This window comes from Hypanus sabinus, chromosome 16 (assembly GCF_030144855.1).
Source record: "Hypanus sabinus isolate sHypSab1 chromosome 16, sHypSab1.hap1, whole genome shotgun sequence".
NCBI classification, from domain to species: Eukaryota; Metazoa; Chordata; class Chondrichthyes; order Myliobatiformes; family Dasyatidae; genus Hypanus; species Hypanus sabinus.
The window spans coordinates 24,266,828-24,289,628 of NC_082721.1; the positions used below are offsets into that span (position 1 = coordinate 24,266,828).

Genomic DNA, 22,801 nt, shown 5'->3' on the forward strand with positions numbered 1-22,801 from the left:
GTCACTCTTCAGGGTTTTTCTTCTGTTTTGTGGATTCTAAGAAGAGTAAGAATTTCAGGTTGTATACATTCTTTGATATTAAATAGAACTATTGAACATCAATATCAAAATAATAGTTAGCAATGAATAGATAAGGCTGTAAAATATAGCAGAATTAAGCCATTTGGCACCTTGAGTCTGCTCCACCATTTCATCATGGCTGATCCATTTTCCCTCTCAGCCTCAATCTCCCACCACCTCCCTTCATGCCCCGATCAATCAAGAATCTATCAGCCTCTGCCTTAAATATATATCAAGTCTTGGCCTCTACAGGTCCCTGTGGCAATGAATTCCACAGATTCACCACTCTCTGGCTAAAGGAATTCCTCCTCATCTGTGTTCTAAAAGGACGCCCCTCTACTCTGAGGCAGTGTCCTTTGGTGTTAGACTCTCCCACCATAGGAAACATCCTCTCCACATCCACTCCATCAAGGGCTTTCACCACTGAAGGGAAAGGTAAATCCACATTACTAGAATTGTTTAAAGGAATGAAAAAATGTCCTTGCCTGAATTATCAAATGTGCCAATGGATGTAGTAGTCTAGGGACCTGCTTGAAATACAGTCAGTGAAAGAGTAAGAGGAGATTGAGAACAATGATTCAAGAACGTTGAACACCATGAACATACCTCTAAATCTTGGTGCACCTGAAACATGGAAGTTGGAATTTCAATTGGAAGCCAGATGGTTTTGAAGACATTTGCGAGGTAAAGATGTGGTGAAGAAAACAAGATTTAGTAACACTTTAACAAAAATTCTAATGGAAGCAGAAAACTTTGGAGTTTTCAGAAGAACAACATTTCTTCCCCTACAGCTGAGGGCATCTGCAGTGTCCCTTGTACTCCTGTTTCAGCATGCACTGGGAACTGGAGGTTGACCTTTCCTAATCTAGGTGGCCCAGCTACTTGCTGGATTAAACAACCGAGGCCACAGGGCGAGTGGAATTTGAGAAATGAGAATCAGAGGATGCCGCATATGTGGATGAATATTATTCCAGTCAGGGCAAAAGCAGAGTATATATTTTCTCCGAATTTGGAACCAATAAAACTACAAAGAAATAAAATAATCAACAGTCCATTAAAAATATATTTCACACATCATTATCATTCATAATACAATTGCCATAAAACCTGCAGAGTTTCAGCTTCCTCACTCTGCTGTATATTTAAATAAATATCATTCCATTTTACAAATAGGTTTAATTTATACATTTTTGCAGAGTTATCTTTGGTTCATTTACAACTGTTGCTTTTTTTTTTAAAAAAAGTTATGAACAGTCCAGCAACTCAAAAGCAAGAGACCTTGCACGATGGTCAGAATGCTTTCAATGAGTTTTTCATCACTGCCATTGGCTGGAAGTAAAGTGAACAATGATGCTCCAGGAACGTGGGTGGTGGACACTCTATTTGGAGGATTAAAAAGATTTCAGTCACCTCTCCCTATCCCAGTTAAATAGCGTAGTTGCAAATATTTCAAACATAAATTGGAGGATGTTAAAGAGGATGCAAAGCAAAAATTGAGTTGGTCAACTTCCATGATTATGAAATTTACAGAATGCCTTGTAAACATGGAATATAAAGTTGGAGAACACATTATATAAAAATAGTGTTCATTTCAAGGTGCTCATCTGGTAACAACTCTGCTCAGTGGAAGACTGAGTCCGAAAGTTACACAAGATCACAGATTCAATGCATGCTCAGTACAGAGATGGTTAAGGTTGATTGTGTATCTGAGTAACCTTGTCTCTACAACAAAAGAAATTCCAGCCAGGTCTCCCCGCCTCAATTCCGATCGGAAAGCTCGCATCTCAACTTTTGAGTTAAGACTTGAATCTACTATTACTGGATTACACTCATCTTGGATATCACATGCTACAAACGGGCACTTTTGTGAAGAGCAAAAAGATAAATTGTGCCAAAGGAATATTACTCGACATTGATCAGCACCTTTCCAGAGACGGGGCCTCTGCAAATTAACAGAGAGCTGAGTGCCAGCATGATGGATGCAACAGTCAAGGTCACTTTGGACACGGGTGATGTGATGTGTGGCTGTGGTGTTAGTGGTGGTGGGGGGGGGGGTGTACGAGAGTGAGGAAGTGGGTGGCGACAACCTATACAAACTGCGATAGACTTCTGCTCTCCATCATCAGCAGAACCATCCCACACGCCAACAATGAACCTAATGTCATCCAGGAAAAATAAAACTAACCAATTAGCAAAACAAAACACGAGTCATTCCCAAGAGTTGACAGAGTCCAAGAGGGACCAAAGAATTCCCATCCCTCCTCCTTAGACTTGGTTACTAGCCAGATAAAGGTGGAGGAGAAGCTGCAAATGAGAGAGTGCTTCCTGCAAGTCATCATCCTCGAATCCTACAATCAAACAGATCCCACCCCTTTATGTCCAAACAAAAAGTGAAAAATACTTGAAAAATGAATGACAGAATTAATGCAAGATATCACTGAGTCAAGAGCAAGAGCTCATTCACAATCTCTTGCTATTTTCATTATGAGCAGCATTAGGAGCCCTCTCTCTCCCCAAGAAAAGGTTGTGGCAGACATACTTTAATAGCCTCTTCCCCCATATCCACGGAAGCAAGAGACGATGGATCATCTCCTTTAAAGTGAAGAGACTTGAGTCATTTTGCATGTGTATTAGTGTGTTTAAGTGTCTGAACAGTGGTCCGAGGCAGCACACACACACACACACACACTCTTCTTTGGTTAATTCCACTCGTAATGGTGGTGGTAAAGGCACTCTTCCAGTTCTCTACGATGGAGGTTTTCCAATATCGACTGTAATCTTCGTGAAAAGTTGTGTTCTTTCTATTTTGATGACTGAGTATTTAAGGGATTTGTAGCCATCATGGTGCCTTGTAAATTTCATCCTGTTATAAACAACATAACTGGAAATACAGAAAAAGTTAGTTAAGACACTGATATTAAATCTCATATTAAGTTATTAACAATGCGCGGAGCAGCCTAAATAATCTGGTTCAAATAGTGCCCTCAATTGAAAAATCCTGCAACATTACTTTTTCCCCCAGTCTCTTTCACATCCACCCTATTATTCCTCAAACCTACAGCTCATTTCCCAATCCTGTATTTAGTCTCATTGTACTTTTGTTCAGTAATTTTTCTTAACCCAACTCATTGCTTCATAATATAAAGAGTAGTAGGTAGCATTCAGCAAGATCATTACAGGAATGATTTATTTTTAATTTTTAAAAAAAATTGAGATACAGTGTGGAATTGGCCCTTCCAGCCCCTTGAGCCCCACTGCACAACAACCCCTGATTTTACCTTAGCCAATTAACCTACCAACCGGTACATCTTTGGACTGTGGGAGGAAACTGGAGCACCTGGAGGAAACCCACAAGGTCACGGGAGAACGTACAAACGACTTACAGGCAGCAGTGGGAATTGAACCTGTATCGCTGGTACCGTGAAACATTGTGCTAACCACTACACTATCCTGCTGCCCTATCATGGCAAATCCTCTATTCAGTTTTCTGATCCATTCCCCAGATTGTTTGCTTCCCTTAATGTCTTTAAACTTATTGATTCGAGTTTTGAAAAAGCACAACATTTGAGCACTCGCATCTCTCTCAAGGTGGGGGGTGGGGAGGTGTTGTAGAGAGTCATTCTCAACATTCAGGAAGATTTTTTTTAAACCTCCATTCTAAATGGATGACCCCTCATCTCCTTGTTCTGGACTACAATAAAAAGGGAAAATAGCCTGCCAGCATCTGCCCCATTAATTCACCACTATCAATGGTTCAGGGGTGGGGGGTGGGTGGGTATGCCATCTTCGTCTCCTTCCCCCACTACATAAGGGGACTTTGTATCCCCAACACCAGCTCAATCAATGTGTTCCTTTCTGCCAAGTAGCAGCTTGAGGTATTAAGATACAACTATGTTAATCCATTTAGCCAAAAGATTATTGCAACCGAGCTAGTGAGTGCTTAATTTCCTAGTGGATCAGCAGGGATCAGAGGGCAGAACCCAGCAAGTCACTTTTGTTTAAGAGAGTAGCAAACAGAATATGCCAAAGTTCCCATCCTGCAGTACTTTATGAATTCCCCTCAACATGGTGTGCAGATAACAGAAAAGAACATAAATTCCCTCGACTACAATAACCTCTTTCTCCATATTAGATTGGCTTGAGAACTTTAGGATGAGGAATATTTATAAGAGTATTAGAAAAGAATTTCAGCTACTGGGGTGGTCTGGAGAAGCTGGGATTGCTGCTCTTGTGGCAAAGGAAGTTGAGAGGAAACTTAACAGAAATGCACCACGTCATGGCTGACCCAGCTAGAAGGAATAAATAGTTCTCTCTGCTCATGAATCAAAGACTAGGTATCCAATTAAAAATGCTGGACAAAATTCAAAGGGGATGCAAGGAAAAGCTTTTTTTTTTAAAAAAAAAGCAAAACAGTTATGATCTGGAATTCACTGCCTGCAAAGATGATGAAAACATAATTAATTTTCTTCGATTTCCCCCAACAAAAGAGCATAAGAAATGGGAGGAAGACCTGTGGCCTCTTTATCCCTTTTGTTGTGTTCAGTTAGAACATGGAAAATGTGATCCAATCTCAGCTCCATTGTTTTAGCTGTTTCTCTTAACCCTCCATCTCCCAATAAAGAAATTACAAGCTCATTTCCGCCTTGTGCACTCAATAACCACCTCCACAGCTCTCCGTGGCAGAGAAATTTAATGATTCAGTAACCCTCTGGGAGGAGAATTAACTCACTAACCTGTTTACTTCCAAGTCACAAGTCCTAATAACCACACAATTTGAATGATCCCTTTATAAGCAATATTTGATTTTTGATATAACTTTATTTTAATACTGCCATTCGAAAATGACTCACTTTTTCTCATTGACCTCGTTTCCTTTGTCTCTTTCATGTCGTATCATTTTGGTTCTTGCAATGTTGCTATCAGGCCGGTCAACAGTCATGCCATTCAATTTCACTCTATGATTTAGAACAAAGTCATTTCCTTAATGCAATGTTTGATAAACACAACTTATAATAATCTTGTTTTACTAAGAATATTAACTGCTCCTGGAATGTTCTATAATTATCAAACAAAATCTCTCAACAAACCACACATGGAAAATGAGAGGCAACCTTTAAAAGGAGTGTCTTAAAGAGTGAAGAGAGGTTGAAAGGAACAGGGAAGGAACGCTTAAACTTTGAACCTGGGCAGATGAAGGCACATTCACCATAGGACACAGGACAGTAAAGCACAGGAACAGGTCCTTCAGCCCACCATGTTGTGCCAAACAAGCTAAACCACTGGAGGGGTTAAAAGTTATGGACACCAAACAATCTGAATCAAAAGAACAGAGAATTGTTGGGCTGGAGGTGACAACAAAATTCCTGCCCTTCTTGAAAAGAAGATCGCGCACCAAAATGTTGGCAGTTCAAAGAACCAGCTGTCTTGTTATTTATTGACAAGATGGAGTTTTAGCACCTTCAGTACAAAAAAAGAGTGAACAGCAATGTATTCAAACATAAGTAGGAACTAACAAAGGATATAATAAAAAGTGACTAAAAAAGTTCCCAAATAGTTTTGACTTTTCACTGCAAGTCCTAAAAATAGAGGAACATGAGGAGACTAGGAGACAGTGGGAGAGAAATGGAAAACATGGGTAACCAAAGAGCTGAATAGTGGTACAAATGCCACTATTAGGTAAAGGAAGATTACAGTTGTTCAAAATGTACCTAATGAAGTGGCCACTGAGTATATGTTCAAGGTCTTCTGCTGCTGTTGTAGCCCTTCTACTTCAAGGTTTGACAAAGTGGGCCACTACACACCACTGTTGTAAGATTTGGCTATTTAAGTTATTGTGACTTTCCTGTCAGCTTGAACCAGTCTGGCCATTCTTCTTTGACCTTTCTCACTAACAAGGCATTTTTGCACACAGAACTGCCGCTCACTAGATATTTTTTGTTTTATGCACCATTTTCTGTAAACTCTCGAGATTGTTGTGCATGAAGAATCACAGGAGATCAGCCGTTTCTGAGTTACTCAAGCCACCCTGCCCAGCACCAACAAACATACCACAGTCAAAGTCACTTAGACCACATTTCTTGCATGTTTGGTTTGAACACCAAATGAACCTCTTGACCATGTCTGCACGCTTTTATGCACTGAGTTCCTGGCACATGATTGGCTGATTAGATATTTGCATTAATGAGGTGCATTTAATAAAATGGCCTCTGTGGGTAGAGCTTGAAGTGGAGATAGCCGTGAGGATTGAAGGGTGGAGCAAGGCTTTTGGGAAGAAAGACCGAGAGAATGGAGGTTGAGAAGGATGATACTGATATGAGATGGGGCATGAGATATCAGAGCTGGGGTTGAGTGAGTCAGAACAGCATTGGGTGTCAGAGAGGGTCAGGAGTGAGATGGTTAGAGGGGCTGGGTTTGGATGAAATGGACAGCAAGGGAGTGACAGATACAAGGTGACTGGGAATGGGCAAAAAAACAAGGCTGTGATGGAGGAAGTGAGAAACAATAGTGGGGGAATTGTACAAGGCAGGGGTTCAGAACAGGCAATAGAGAGGTGGGTGTGGGGGGGGGGGACATGGAGAAGAATGAGAAAGCAGCTAGAGTTGTGAGCTGGAGGTGGAGTGGGGATACAGAAGCACCGATGCATTGGGAAACAAAGCAAGATGAAAAGTGAAAAAAAAAGAGCAGATTCCTCGGTGAACTTTTCTGAGGAAAATGGGGGCAGGAGACATAGAATGATTCTGCCATAAGCCTCAACATTGCCTATAACAAATAGAGTAAATTCTCACTGTTTCTGCATTTGGTCACTGCTGCATCCATTTCCAGCTTTGACATGAAACAGAGGTTTTGAAGGTGATGTTCCCAGCAAGGGACAGGTGGGACCTACCAGCCACAGGGTGCAGCCCGAGGGGTGCTTTTGGCTCACCCAGTAGGGACCAGCTCAGCACCTCGCAGGGTTTCTGTGCCCACACCCACCTTATCATCGTTCAACGCCTCACACGAATTCCTTCAAACACCCTACCATTTGTTCTAAGCCCAGAAACTGTTTTCCCTCTCAGCTGACAGCTATTTAATTCTAGCACTCATCAGTTAATTAATATTCTGATTCTCAATGTTGCCCTCTCCAATCCCCAGCCCAACAGATGTCTTTGCTTTCCCAGAAATCACAGGCTTTCAAAACTAAAACTTCTACTGGACTGCCCTCATCCTTTTTTTGTAGACCCTCCAAAACTAACATCCAATCGTCCAACCTCCCAAATTGTGAATTCAATGTTTCAGGTGTTACGTACCCCGTAACTGGGTCACTTACCAGCAAAGATAGAGAGTTCCATTGAAGTCAGATGGTACTATTTTCAACAGTATTTATTGATAAAGATACACAAAAATAATATCAATGCAAACATACAGATAATATACGTCATCAATACTAAATCTAAAAGCACGGGTATAATAATAATCAATAAGAAATAGCTCTATCGTTGTCTAGGGGATAAGGTATTGTCCAATGGAAATATAAAAGTCACTGTTAGTTTGTTCAAGCTGCAGCGTTTTGGTTTGAGAGAAAGACGGGTTAAAACTTGCCCAGTCCTTTTATGATGTCAATCCTTCGAGAGTCGTTGGGAGTTGGTTTCTCCGTTGTTAGCTAAAAGCCAGTTTCCCGTGGTAAAAGCCACCAGTTCCGGGGCAAATGGAACCGAACGCACGTGGCCTCCTCCCACCAGCTTCTGCTATTACGGGGTCGCTAGCATTTCTTCTGGTGCGTCTGAGGGGCTGTTCCCATAGACCCTCTTTTATCCTGACTCACAGGGTCTCAGATGTCAATCAGGTTGGGGTGATGCAATCCCTCCCTCAACCAGCCCACTTGGCCTGAGGGCTTCCACGCAGCACAGTATTGCAATACACAAGTCCGTCTCCAAGAGACAATGGCTGTTTCCCGTAGCTTTATATCGCCGGGGGGGGGGGGGGGGGAATCAAGACATTCCGCACGTCTCTCTCTCATTTCCTGGGTCTCCTGATCCAAATCAATAGCGATCCTGCGATTCTCAAAAAGGAGGGGGCTGCAGGCGTAACACAGGCCAAGACCCTTTAGCATGATGAGACCACACTCAGGTTAGAGGAGCAACCTCCTGGGTAGCCTCCAACCTGATGGCATGAACATCGATTTTTGTATCCTCTGGTAATTTCATCCCCCCTTTCTCTCTTTTTCCATTCCCCATTCAGGTTCCTCTCTCACCCCTTTACTTCTCTTCACTTGCCTATCATCACCCTCTGGTGCCAGCTCTCCCTCCCTTTCTTCCATGTGCATTGTCCTCCTCCGGTCAGAATTCTTCCTGTTCAGCCCTTCGCCTCCCATCTTCTGAGGCTTCGTCTACACTAGACTGGATAAATCTGAAACTGAAGCTTTTTCTCTTCGTTTTGATCCTCCGTCCACACTGAAATGGCGTTTTTCTCCCCCAAAAACGCAGCTTATCTAAAACGCTCTCCAGAGTGTGTAAATCTGAAAACGCTGGCTAGGTGGTGTAGTGTGTACGGGGTAACCGGAGCTTTTTTAAAAACGCTGTCACGACGTGCCGGAACAGATGGTGGCGGCAGTGCGGCTTTTCATTGTTTTCTTGAACCAAGAGGAGGAAACGGAAATAACATACCATTTCTTCTTCACTTGTTTTCTGCAGCTGTGTCCTGCGTGCGTGCCCAGTAGGAGGAGTTTCGCCAAATACCCGTTTTAATGTGGACAGAGGTATTTTCAGAAACACCTATCACTTTTTTTGCAACACCGGTGTTTTCAAAATTCACCGGCTCAGTGTGGATGTAGCCTTAGTTTATTTCTCCCTTTCCTCACCTCACCCACCCTCCCCCTCAACCGGTTTCACATCACTTGTCGTACTGTACTCCTTCCCCTCACCCTACCTCCTTACTCTGGCCTCTGTTCCCTTCCTTTCCAGGCCCGATGAAGGGTCTCAAGTCCAAAATCTGTACTGTTCATTCCCCTCTATAGATGCTGTCTGACATGCTTTCCTCTCGCACTCTGTGTGTGTCATTCAATGTATCTTGCAATTTTAAAATATCTGGTTTAATACATTCTTAACAGTTCTTAAATGTGAATAAAAATTCTTTGTTCTACTGTGCAATAAATTCCTCTTTTTCTCACCACTAAGGAAGGACGATCTCACTGAAGTAAATTTGGAATAATTCCGAGATTCCATTGATACTCCGAAAGCACACAAAGTCTAAGAATGGATAATTCTGCATTCATGGATTTTTCAGTTGAGATGACAGCCAAACTGTCTGGCCCCTCAGCAGGATGGAAATGATCTAATGACACTAATTTGGAAAGCAGCAACAGACTTCACCCTCCAGCTGATATTCAATCATCATTTAATACTGCTAAAGATTACCATCTGTTCCACATGACATTGCGGGAGCTTGTTTTGGATAAGTTGACTAGCATGTTTCCCAAAACACAGGCAACCACAAGTCAGGAGAACATCACAGGATGTAAGACAAGTCAAGGCAAAAAGGTTGTGAAAAGCATGACAAGTACACATTTTCTTTTCAACTTCTTTAAAGCTTCATGGTATACAATCTGTTTTAAATGTGTTTTCATAAGTTTATCCTAAAGCAATGTTGCAACCTGCTCACGCAAATATGCTGCGTAAACAATCTCGTGATAATGAGGAGCTAATCAGTACTAATAAACACCATTTGAAGAATAAATATTAGCTGGACAAGGGAATATGGCTTTGCATTTCTTCTGGTAGTCTCACTGGCCTTCTATGCCCTTCTGGAAGAATTAAGATTTGCACTTCACGCAAAAGGCAGAAACTCAATTTGTGCTTCATGCATACCCCCAGGCGTCTGTGAATTTACTAACCACACGCTCATCTGATCTAACGATGAAAGTGCAGCCCACTGAGAGGATGGAGCAATACCCTGGAGCGCCGCACCATACGAAATGAGGATAGGACCCGATCATTAAGGCTTTGCTGCAATGGACTTACCAAGAGCTGATGCAGTACACCCACTCTCCAGCCACTGCAGTGGTGCGGCACCCCTAGCACTACTGCTGCAGTGTTGCTAAGAGTGCTGCAGCACTGCAGTGACTGGAGCATGGGAGTACTACATCTTAGCTTTATCAGCTCTCAGGGAGTGCCACACAATGGCCATTACAGCAAGGCCCAACCTACACTAAACGTCATCCGAATTTACATAACACACACACGTTACACAAAATATGTTATCTGGAGCCTCACTTAGCAGCCTCTGTGATGGTCCTGGTGGCTCTTTTCTTTGCGGTCCCCCCCACCCCATAACGCCAAGGAGAAAGTCAGTCCTCCACAACCAGCAGCCAGCAAATCCTCTGCACCCCACCCGTTGGCTCAAAACACATCAAGAGAAGCTTCCCGATCTTTAAAGTCAATGTTCAAGTTCAAGGTTTATGATTGCTGCAAAAGTTTTTGACAAAACGTAAATCTCATCAGTGTAAACTTTAACACATGGCAAAAATGATTAGAGGATATTGCCCAAGAGAGTACAGGGAAGTCCACTGAACAGACAGTGTCCTGTTCCTATATTTAACTATGGACACCTGCTTCATTCTTACCTCATGTATGTGTCGTCATCTTCAGTTCCCCAGCCCCAATAATTATTGGAGAAACCATTTATCTTCAAATACTGCTCCTTGGTAAAAGCCACAATCCCTCCGAAATAGCCAGTATATGGTAACCTGCATTGAGGAGGAGGGAGAGGAGAAAATAAATGTTGGATGGCAAATGGTGTAAAACTGCCGGTGAAACGGGAACGAATCAAGTCTAAGCACACCCAAGTCCAACTGGATATTGAACTATCTTCCATAAATGAGTAGACTGAGCAGTGAAAGATTAAACAGGATGTACCATTGACTGACAGTCCTTGGCTCTTCCATTCTCTGTCCTACTCCAACAAGATTCAGCAATAATTTTCAATGTCACTGGCTTTACATCTCCAATGATGGCCATGCCATTAGTGGTCTGTTCTGGACTTTGACCGCAAACCCCTTCACCCATTCCGAGATGCTCCAAAATGACACAGGTCTTTGTCCAGCTTTTAGTAGCCTGACTTTATCCTTACATACTCCCAGGGATCACTTTATTAGCTAGACCTGTACACCCACTTGTTAATGCAAATATCTAAGTGGCCAATCATGTGGCAGCTACTCAACGCATAAAGGCTTGCAGCCATGACCAAGAAGTTCATTGTTGTTCAAACCGAGTATTAGAACAGGGAAGAAATGTGATGCAAGTGACTTTGCTGTGGAATGATTGTTGGTGCCAGACAGGGTGGTGTGAGCATCTCGGAAACTGCTGACCTCCTGGGATTTTCACACATGGGAGGCTCTCAACTTTACAGAGAATGGCGTGAAAAACAAACAAAAAAAAATCCAGTGAGCGGCAGTTCTGTTGGCGGAAATGCTTCGTTAATGAGAGAAGTCAAAGGAGAGTGGCCAGACTGGTTGAAGTTGACAGGAACGAGGCAGCAACCCGTATAACCACGTGTTACAACAGCGGTGAGCAGAAGAACATCTTTCAACACATATCACATTGAACCTTGAAGTGGATGGGCTACAACAGCAGTGGATAATGGACGCCAGTGGCCACTTTATTAGTTACAGGAGGTAACCAATAAAGTGGCCATTGAGTGTTGGTTGGTGTCACTGAATTGACTTTATTACTTACATCCTTCATATACACAAGGAGTAAAAATCTTTACGTTATGTCTCCATCTAAATGTGCAATTTATAGTCATTTATAATAAATAGTATGTACAACAATATAACATAGAAATACAGTTGTGAGTTAATCAGTCTGATACCTGGTGGAAGAAGCTGTCTCAGAGCCTGTTGGTCCTGGCTTTTATGCTGCGGTACCGTTTCCCAGATGGTAGCAGCTGGAACAGTTTGTGGTTGGGGTGACTCAGGCACCCAATGATCCTTCGGGCCCTTTTTACACACCTGTCTTTATAAATGTCCTGAATACTGGGAAGTTCACATCTACAGATGCGCTGGGAAGTTCACATCTACAGATGCGCTGGGCAGTCCGCACCACTCTCTGCAGGGTCCTGCAATTTAGGGAAGTACAGTTCCCATTCCAGGCAGTGATGCAGCCAGTCAGGATGCTCTCAATTGTGCCCTTGTAGAAAGTTCTAAGGATTTGAGGGCCCATACCAAACTTCTTCAGCTGTCTGATTTGAAAGAGGCACTGTTGTGCCTTTTTCACCACACAGCCGGAATGTACAGACCATGTGAGATCCTTGGTGATGTTTAGGCTGAGGAACTCAAAGCTGTTAACCCTCACAACCCCAGATCCATTGATGTCTATAGGGGTTAGCCTGTCTCCATTCCTCCTGTAGTCCATAACCAGCTCTTTTAAGTTGCTATAATTATTATTGGGAATTTGAGGAGATCTGGCGTATCAACAAATACACTCAAAAACTTCTATGGTTGTAACGTGGAGAGCATTCTGACAGGCTGCATCACTGTCTGGTATGGACGGGCTACTGCACAGGACCAAAAGTAGCTGTAGAAGGTTGTAAATCTAGTCGGCTCCATCTTGGGTACTAGCCTGTAGAATGCCTGGGACGTCTTTGGGGAACAGTGTCTCAGAAAGGCAGCATCCATTATTATGGACCTTCAGCACCCAGGGCATGTCCTTTTCTCACTGTTATTATCAGGCAGGAGGTACAGAAGCTTGGAAGCACACATTCAGTAATTCAGGAACAGTTTCTTCCCCTCTGCCATCCGATTCCTAAATGGACATTGAAGCTTTGGACACAACCTCATTTTTTTAAATATACAGTATTTTGCTTTTTCACATTTTTAAAAAATCTACTCAATATACATAAATGATTTACTTGTTTATTATGTTTTATTTTATTCATTATTTTTTTCTCCCTGCTAGTTGATGTATTGCATGTTGAACTGCTGCTGTTGAGGTAACAAATTTCACGTCACATGCCAATGATAATAAATCTGTTTCTGATTCTATGTAAACAGAAATGGCATAAAGAGGAATGGCCAAGGAAACCAACCTTTAAAGTAGTTTATTGCCAAGACTGTTTGGAATAGACTGATAATATTTGGAAGGGGAAAAATACCATGAAAAAAGCTGCTTTAACTGAATACACAAATCTGTACAGAAGCATACAGCAAAATCATGATGATTATACAACAGAATGAAAGGTTATTGATAAAAACACACGTATTAATTGAGCTCCACTTCAGTGTAAATGTCAGAAATTCTGAAAAGGTTCTTCAGGGCTGTTTGTCAATACCTCACCATTCCGTGTCTGTACAGCAGCTTGGTGGCTGTGCCTTGCTATAGTAGACACATTGCTTGTTTTAATGAACGTCAATTCTGCACTGGTGTGAGCTTTTGCTCCTAGCAGATTCAACAAAGCTGATTAATTGAAGACATGAATGAAAATGCAGGTGCAAACACGAGGAAATCTGCAGATGCTGGAAATTCAAACAACACACACAAAATGCTGGTGGAACGCAGCAGGCCAGGCAGCATCTATAGGGAGAAGCGCTGTCGACGTTTCTGGCTGAGACCCTTCATCAGGACTAAATGAAAGGAAAGATAAGAGATCTGAAAGTAGTGGGGGGAGGGGGAAATGCGAAATGATAGGAGAAGACCGGAGGGGGTGGGATGAAGCTAAGAGCTGGAAAGGTGATTGGCGAAAGTGATACAGAGCTGGCGAAGGGAAAGGATCATGGGACGGGAGGCCTCAGGAGAAAGAAAGGGGGTGGGCACCAGAGGGAGATGGAGAACAGGCAAACAACTAAATATGTCAGGGATGGGGTAAGAAGGGGAGGAGGGGCATTAACGGAAGTTAGAGAAGTCAATGTTCATGCCATCAGGTTGGAGGCTACCCAGCAGGTATATAAGGTGTTGTTCCTCCAACCTGAGTTTGGATTCATTTCGACAATAGAGGAGGTCATGGATAGACATATCAGAATGGGAATGGGACGTGGAATTAAAATGTGTGGCCACTGGGAGATCCTGCTTTTTCTGGCGGACCGAGCGTAGGTGTTCAGCGAAACGGTCTCCCAGTCTACGTCAGGTCTCACCAATATATAAAAGGCCACACTGGGAGCACCGGACGCAGTATACCACACCAGTCGACTCACAGGTGAAGTGTCACCTCACCTGGAAGGACTGTCTGGGGCCCTGAATGGTGGTGAGGGAGGAAGTGTAAGGGCAGGTGTAGCACTTGTTGGGTTAGTAGGTTTTGCAGCTGATACCAAGATTGGTGCAGTTGTGGATGGGGTAGAAGACTGGCAAGGAATACAATCCGATACAGGTAATGGGCAGAGAAATGGCAGATGGAGTTTAACCCAGACAAATGTGAGGTGTTGCACCATGAAGGGCAAATGCAAGGAGACAGCACACTGTTAAGAGCAAGATCCTTATTAGTGGCTAAACACGCCGATAGGGTGGTTAAGAAGGCTGATGTAATACTTGCTTTTATTAGTTGAGGCACTGAGTTCAAAAGTCAAGAGGTTATGTTGCAACTTTATGGAACTCTGGTTAGGCCACTTCTGGAGCATTGCATACATTTCACCCCCAGCACTGGAAGGACATTCAGACTTTGGGAAGGGTGCAGAAGAGGTTTACCAGGATCTTCCTGGTTTAGGGGGCATGTGCTACCACAAGAGGCTGGACAGACTTGGGCTGCTTTCTCCGGAGTGATGGAGGCCAAGGGGAGATCTGATAGAGGTTTATAAGATTAGGAGAGGCATAGATAGACAAGGGGAAATGTCTAACATCAGAGGGCATGCGGGGGTAGGTTCAAAGACGATCTGAGGGGCAAGCTCTTTTACTCAGAGTGGTAAATACTGGGAATCCGCTGCCTGGTACGGTGGTAGAGGCAAATACATTAGAGGCATTTAAGAGGTGTTTAGATAGGCACATGAATACAAGGAAGATGGAGGAATATGGGCATGGTAGGAGGGATTAGTTTTTGGGGGGTGGTTTTGATTCACTTTTAGCTGGATAGGCACAACATTGTGCCTGTGAATTGATTTGAGATGTTTAATTTGATTCGACTCTTTATTGCTGGGGTGTTTGGAGCAGTAACAAAGCTCTTATACCTGTCTGTCAGAATGGTGAGGTATTGACAAACAACGAGGGGCCTGTTCCGGAGCTGTACTGGTCTAGATCTGTATCTGACTAGGCTGGGGAGGTAGAAAATGGTTAAAACTGCCAGGTGGGGGAATTAAGGATAACAACCTATCCCCAGACAAAACGCGTTATAGAAACAGCAGCAGAAATATCAATTGCTGCCACGGTAACATGGTGATTAGCACAACACTATCACAATACCAGCAACCTGGGTTCAGTTCTGCCGCTGTCAGTAAGGAGTTTGCACGTTCTCCCTGTGACTGTGGGGGTGTCCTCCCACATTCCAAAGGCATACGGGTTAGCAGTTTAGTTACAGTGGTGTAATTGGGCGTGGGCTCATGAGGGGCGGGGGCAGGGGTGCTGGAAGAATCTGTTACTGTGCTGTATCTCTAAACTAAAAATACTGTGCAACGGCTGTCAGCAGTTGTTTTGCAGGACCGCCAGTTTAGCAAACACTGAAAGGAAACTTCTAGCAGGAAAACTGAAGACTCTCAACATCAAGTTGGTTTTCGAAGTGCAAGGATAATGAACCAGGAGAGCTAGTTCAGATCACAGCAGATTATTGAGATACAACTTCAAAAATGAGATGGCTGAACATAACACGGGCTGTGGCAGCCAAGTTCAGCGATCTAGTATGTGACTGTGAGGAAACAAGGAAAATTACATGATTCTGGTAAGAACTTACTGTATATAACAGGGTTAGTAATCTTTATCCTCTGATATGATGTTAATTATGACATTCTCATCTACTTGATCTATTGAAAGATTTGCTGGAAACTGAGACAGGTAGAGAAGCTTTGTTACTGCTCCAAACACCACAGCCATAAAGAGTCAAATCAAATTAAACATCTTAAATCAATTCACAGAATCACTCAAAAATTTTCCTTGGATAACAAATGTTAAATCCGAATAAGTGATTTAACAACCTGTAAGTATTCAAAGGCACTGAGTCAAGGATTAGGAGTACCGAGTCTGTTGTAGCAGTTACAACGGTCCTCACACTGACTACGGAGCAGAATTACAGCATTCAGCCCATTGAATCTGCTCTTCCGTTCAATTATAGCTGATTTATTTTACCTCCCAATCCCATTCTCCTGTATTCTTCCTGTAACCTTTGACACTTACTAATCACGGACCTATCAACCTCCACTTTAAATAGACTCCGCTCTGGCAAACTTGTAAATTCCACAGCTTCCCCACAATAGGTTTTAGAAATCAACCTTCATTACTCCAATTACTCACCCTTTGGATCATTTGATGAGTCCAATATCTGCTAAAGCAACCAATCAAACCAGATCTCACATTAGTTTCGCTTTATTTAACTTGAGTGGAGTGCGTGGAAGAGACAGAAGCTCAACAAATTAGAATAATTGAAGAAAATAAATAGTAAGGTAGTTACTAAAACTGCTTTTTTTGTGTTGTGAGTGGCAGCATCTGCATCTTCAAACCAATTTCATGGGTACAAGTCCTATTCAAAATACAAATAAACTGATTTACCAATTCAGCGACTCGGAATGTTGGCTGTTTTGGAATGATACTATCTTCTCCCTCAGGTAGCTGTAAAACCGTCCACAGCATTATTTCAAGTGAGTTTTATCCCTACGGCTCCTGATCACGGTTTCACTCAGTTTCAGAGAAGCGGAGAGGGATCATGTGAATGGACTTTTACAATGTTGTGTGACAGACGCTCACCAGCTACCCCACAGTTTGACATAGCAAGGTCTCAAAGGAGTTCTAAGATGGTGGGAGACTAGGCTCTGTTGTACTGACTTTGAAGATGCGCAGGCAAGCACACACACTCTTGACATGGCCTATTCCTGACACTACCTCCCTGTTAACATGCATCACACTGACCCTTTTCCTCCTTCAGTTGCTCCCTCTCTCAGCCTTTCTACCAGGTTTCTTTCTCCTAGTCCCTCCCTCAGGCTGCCACCTGCCTCCACAGCACCTCCATTCTTTCTTCATTTCCCCCCCATCCTCCAGACTTCCCTCCACCTCTCCCCATTCCCTACCAGCGCAACCATCCAGATCGTCCCATTGACTTCACGGCCCAAAGCTTACAAGTACAATTATTAATGGCTGATTATAAAATGGCTATGGGAAGAATTTGCCAGATTTGTTGTCAGCTCCCAAACCGGTGACACACACTACGTATTGTTACTTTTCACGCCTTGTGGCACATCAGGTGGCATTTTTGCAGTATTTTTTTAAAATGGAAGCCAAGTTGCTAGCTTGACACTCAACCCAGTGTGTAAGGGTCCGGCCGGAATCAAACTCAGGACCATTAGCTTCAGCTACCTTGACTAAAACTGTCACCCATCCTGGACTAGGGTTCCATTTCCCCCTTTTATTTCAGCTGCACTTCATCAGTTCTAATTCAATACATTTCACACCAGTGCTTAAGATCTTTTCCCAGTGTCCTCACCTCTGGAGTTGACCTAGGACTTAGAGTCTGAGTTTTACAGAATAGAAACAGATCCTTTGGCCCAACTCATTCATGCTAACCCAGCTGCCAACCTGATCAAGTCCCATCTTTCTGCGGTCGGCCCGTACCCCTCTAATTTCCTATCTGTCTGACTTACATCTCCCTTATGTCGGCCTTTCTATTCACAACCCCTCTCTTGCTATCCCAAGCAAGGTTTGAGTTCCCTACAGCCATTATATTCAATGGGTCATCCTTCATAATTTCCTCCATCTTCTACAAGATACCAGAACATCTTCCCTTTCCTTTCCATTTTAGCATTCCAGAGGGACCATTTCTTCCTTGCCTCAGTCTTCCACCTCCACTAACTCCCATTTATCTTTTCACGGCATTCCCTCATACAACAGCAGGAGATGTAACAATCTTCCTTTTACCTACTCCCTTCCCACCATTGGAGGAGTAAAAAATTATTTAAAAAAAGGCTTTGGAAACAAAAGTAGAAAATTCTGGAAACTCTCAGCAAACCGGGTAGTATCCACAGAAAGAGAAATAGCTAGTGCTCTAGATGGAGAATATACGATTCAGAGACAAAGTAAATTTAGAGCTTAGTTGCATACCGATAATTGAACTTGTCCATTGCGCAGGCCAGATGACGCGGATTTGCGCTACAGCGGTAAAGATTCTTGTCGTTCTCCGGTATAATATCAACATCGCTGAATATAAAGCAGTCATATTCGTTCTCTTTCAAAGCTTCCGCAAATCCCACATTGAGCAACTTGGCTCGGTTGAACGTTCCATCACCAGCCTGGAGTAAGAGTACAAACAGGTTAGCTACAGCAACCGCAAGATCCCCGAGGTTTTGCCTAGCCCACACCACCCTTTGCTAGTTTATAACTAGCAACAGTCACACACATAAACAAGGTATCATTACAAACAATTAAACAATGCAGTGCTCTCCCAGCCAGAAGTGATCTCGTGATATTAAACTAATAATCTGGTTATCAACAAACTTCATTTTTGTGAGAGCTTGCTATGTGCAAATTGGGTACCGTGTTTCCTCAGGTACGAGGTACACAATTTTGCGTAAAGGCTGCGGAAAGTAGCTGACTGGACCACAGGATTTCATGAGTGCGAGTTCAAGGGAAAGTAGTGAAGTTTGGGCTTTTGGGAGTATGGCATTAGTTTTCGTTCTACAAGTAGCACTCCCATTCCCATGTTTCCTCATCCCACCTGAGACCCAAGTTCACACCATATTCCGGCCCAGAAGTATATTCCAATTCCCTCATCATATCTGGGTCAAAAATCCTAGCAAATCCAACAGGATTATCAGATAGACACAAGAGATTCTGCAGATGCTGGAAATCCAGAGTAACATGCACAAAATGCTGGAGGAAAGCATCTGCAGAAAGGACTAGACAGTCAACGTTTCAAGCCAAGACCCTTCGTCAGGATTGTCCGAGTGCCTTCACCAGAAGAATGCAGCAGGCCAAGACGGAGACTCACTGCAATCTTCCTCACAGGAATTTGCAATAAATGCTGGAAAGAACAAAATAAATCCATGCTAACAACCAGGGAGTGTTACATCCTCTTAATTCAGCAGCTAAACTATCTTCCCTCTGAGGCAAAGGTAAAGGATCCTCGGTCAACATATTCCTTTCAGTTAGTCCTGATGAAGGGTCTCGGCCCGAAACGTTGACAGTCCTCCTTACAGAGGCTGCTTGGCCTGCTGCGTTCCAGCAGCATTTTGTGTGTATCGCTTGAATTTCCAGCATCTGCAGATTTCCTTGTGTTTGCCTCTGTCAACATAGTGTTTGCTTTCTTTCTAACCAATAAACATCCAGCGGTATCTTCATCAAAAATAAAACCCAATATGCACTTGCACAATGTGTTGTGGAATGAGTGAAGAATGCCACTGAAAAACAGCACAAGGGCAATGTCCAAGGGAAGTCCCTCTAAACTGAAATAATCCTAAATGCAAAATCATCCACACCAATTAAATAACAGTTCCTTCCTAAGGTGGCTGAGCAGTATTTTTCATCAATCGGGAAGAAATCAGTTTTCTTACCCCATTACGTTGCAAAATATTTTTTCCCCTCAACACACATCTTTTCAGTAAGACAAAAAAAAAACATCAGCAATAAATAAATGAAGGGGCAATGAATGTAGATGGAGAACATTCATGTGGACATCTGTCAGAATTATCGATTAATTCCCTACAATTTTCCCCTGCTGGATCTAATGGAAATTTGAAATGTTTATTTGCCTGAATTATTAAACAAAATGTTATTTGGAATTTAGCAATATTTGGCCATCTGAAATACAGTACACCATCTGGGGACTGAATCCATTTCACTCACTTTACAGCCCAGCTAAATTTGTTTAAGGCATGCTCCTCCATTAGTTACACTAGTACCCAGCACAGAATCAAAGCATATGGGATCCAGGTTGCAGAAGCATGTTGAACCTGTAAAGCTGGCTACACCAGAATTGAATCTCCCCTTAATTTTTGCCATCCTACCTTAACAGCAATGCAAAGATCTTAGAGGTGGGGCAGGAAAGATTTTCTAGAATATTTGAGGAAGTAAGAACTTCAGTTATCTGACTGTGATCTATTTGATCTGATCTGCGTGTTCAAAGATACTTTCAATCTCTCATTGCTACAGTTCCCACCTGCTTCAAAAGGGCAACGGCTATACCAGTGTCCAAGAAGAGCAGAAGACCACAATCTGGGCAGATCAGAAACAACATCTCCACCTCATTGACAAAAAACACGGGCACACTTTACACACATGTACTTAGCCCACTGCTCTACTCTCTCTACACCCATGGCTAGACGCTGCTCAAATGGCATCTATATACTGTTTACGAAACTATCGTTGGCAGAATTCCAGATGGTGACGAGAAGGCGTACAGGAGCGAGATATATTAACTAGTTGAGTGGTATTGCAGCAACAACCTTGTACTCAAAGCAAGTCCAAAGAACTGATTCTGGACTTCAGAAAAAGTAAGACAAGGCAACACACAAAAGTCTTTACTGTAATCCAATCAGAAACAAGAAAAAAAATCTACAGATGCTGGAAATCTAAGCAACACACACAAAATGCTGGAGGAACTCAGCAGGCCAGGCAGCATCTATGGAAAAGAGTATAGTTGATGATTTTGGCTGAGACCCTTCAGCAGGACTGAACTGTAATCTTTTTTTCTCTATTATTATATTGCATTGTATTGTTGCAATGATAATAAATTTCACGACATATGCCAGTAATATTAAACCTGATTCTGATGTTACAGAACAGGAGTTGTTCTCCTGGGAGCAAAGAAAGGTTGACAGGAGATCTGCCGGAGATGTGCATAACAGTGACTGGTTTAGACAAACTTAATTGTTCCATTTATCAAATGGTTCAAGAAGCAGATGTATAGTGACATGCAAAAGATATGAAAAAAACTGCTTTTTCTTAGTTTTATAAGTTTAAGTGTGCTTGTGATCCAGAACTCATAGTGAGTGCTGTCTAAGCCTTCATAAAGGAACCAAGTAGACACTTGAAAAATAATCAATTATAGGGTTTTGGAGGGGATCGAGAATAGAATTGATGGAATTGCAGTCTCAATGGACAGAATTGCTTCTGTCTGCAGCGTAACAATTCAGCAATAACTTGAATCAAGTTATTTGCCTGGTTGGTCCTTGCTGGCTTCTGGGTGATACAAGAGCTTCCTCCCACCTTACTCCCTGTAATCTGTCAACATTACCATCTATTCCTTTTTTAGTTGGTTGTACATCTTTTTTCTTCTCAAAATGAGAGAAATAAATTATTGGAACAGGATTTAAATCCCTTCTCCTGTAGCTCAGCATCTTTCTAAAGCCGATTACTATCACTTGAAGGCATAAAGGTCTTGTGTTCACGTGAACTTATATCAAGCAGTGCTGGAGATGAGAGTGGGACAGGATGATATAACAAAGGATCACATTATAGTACATATTTCTCAACATAATTGCTGGTTAGTCCGTTGTAAGCCTTCGTGTCCAAAATCTAACATCTCTCTGGTTCCCAGTCTGTCAAAAGTTTCAAAGTTACATTTAATGTCAGAGAAATGTATACAATACACATCCTGAAATTCTCTTTCTTCACAACCATCCACGAAAACAGAGGAGTGCCCCAAGGAATGAATGACAGTTAAATGTTAGAACCCCAAAGCCCCCTCTACTCCAGCTACCCCCTCCCATGCATAAGCAGCAGCAAAGAAACGACCCCCCCCTCCCCGCCAGCAAAAATGTATCGGCACCCCCCACCGAGCACTCAAGCGTATAGCAAAGCATCAATTAAGACACAGATTTGCAGTACCCCGAAGACTACTCGTTCACTCGGTAATTCCACATACCACAGGCTCTCTCTCTCCCTAACAAGGGAAAAAGAGGTGTCCCTATTTCACAGACAGAGAGGAGACATAACAAACAACTATCATAAACAAAATTTAGGATTTTTCTATGACCTGGAAATGCAATGACTTTGGTCATGATGATATGTCTCAATACCAGATTTAAATATGCCTTTGGAATTAGTTGGCCCTACATCTTGCTTTCAAGTCAAATATTTCGATTCCCATTTTCATAACACTCATTTTTAAAATTGCCCCTCTTTCTCCGTGGGTTCCTCCGTTTGCTTTCTCCACCATGTGCCTTCCTTCTGTGTCCCAAAGACCCGCTTCCAAGGTGTGGTTTAGAGATTTACAGTTTTGACATTGTTCTGACCCTCCCTCTTGTTGTTCAATTATTCCAAAACATCTCACAGCACAGTGAAATTTCTAACTGAGGAACCTCTGCCAATTTGCTGAAACCATCCTTTTAAAATCCTAAGCCTCATGAATCCCCCCCACCCCCAATTAATTGCCCACAATAAAGCACATGAGAAATTGTCTTCTGAATTCCTTTTGAAATTGCTCTAACTTCCCCTTCGAACATCACTGAATTGCTTCCCTCACCTTTTCGGGCAGTAGGTTCCAGATAACATCATCTTCCTGAAGTATGAGGGACAATGTTAAAGTGGCTTAGTGAGTAAGCTACTGGACTAGGAGCCAAAGTTATTGGATGTTGACAATGAGACGTGTTAGAATCTGACGAGTTTAAATTCAAATAACTGAATAACATCCAGATATTTAAAAAAGAACC

The 22,801-nt window shown here is 42.6% G+C and overlaps 1 protein-coding gene across 1 annotated transcript in view; it reads right to left on the bottom strand.

Moving 5' to 3' along the window:
* Window positions 1–1,105: 1,105 nt before the first annotated feature.
* LOC132406087 (beta-1,4-galactosyltransferase 2-like) overlaps window positions 1,106–22,801 on the bottom strand; it is a 46,566-nt gene continuing 24,870 nt past the window's right edge. Inside the window, exons 4-7 of the mRNA XM_059991297.1 lie at window positions 18,255–18,442; window positions 10,658–10,780; window positions 4,911–5,015; window positions 1,106–2,941 (exon numbers count right to left, since the gene is read on the bottom strand). Of these exons, the coding sequence (XP_059847280.1) occupies window positions 2,806–2,941; window positions 4,911–5,015; window positions 10,658–10,780; window positions 18,255–18,442 (552 nt within the window). The 3' untranslated portion in view covers window positions 1,106–2,805. The remainder of the gene's footprint in view (window positions 2,942–4,910; window positions 5,016–10,657; window positions 10,781–18,254; window positions 18,443–22,801) is intronic.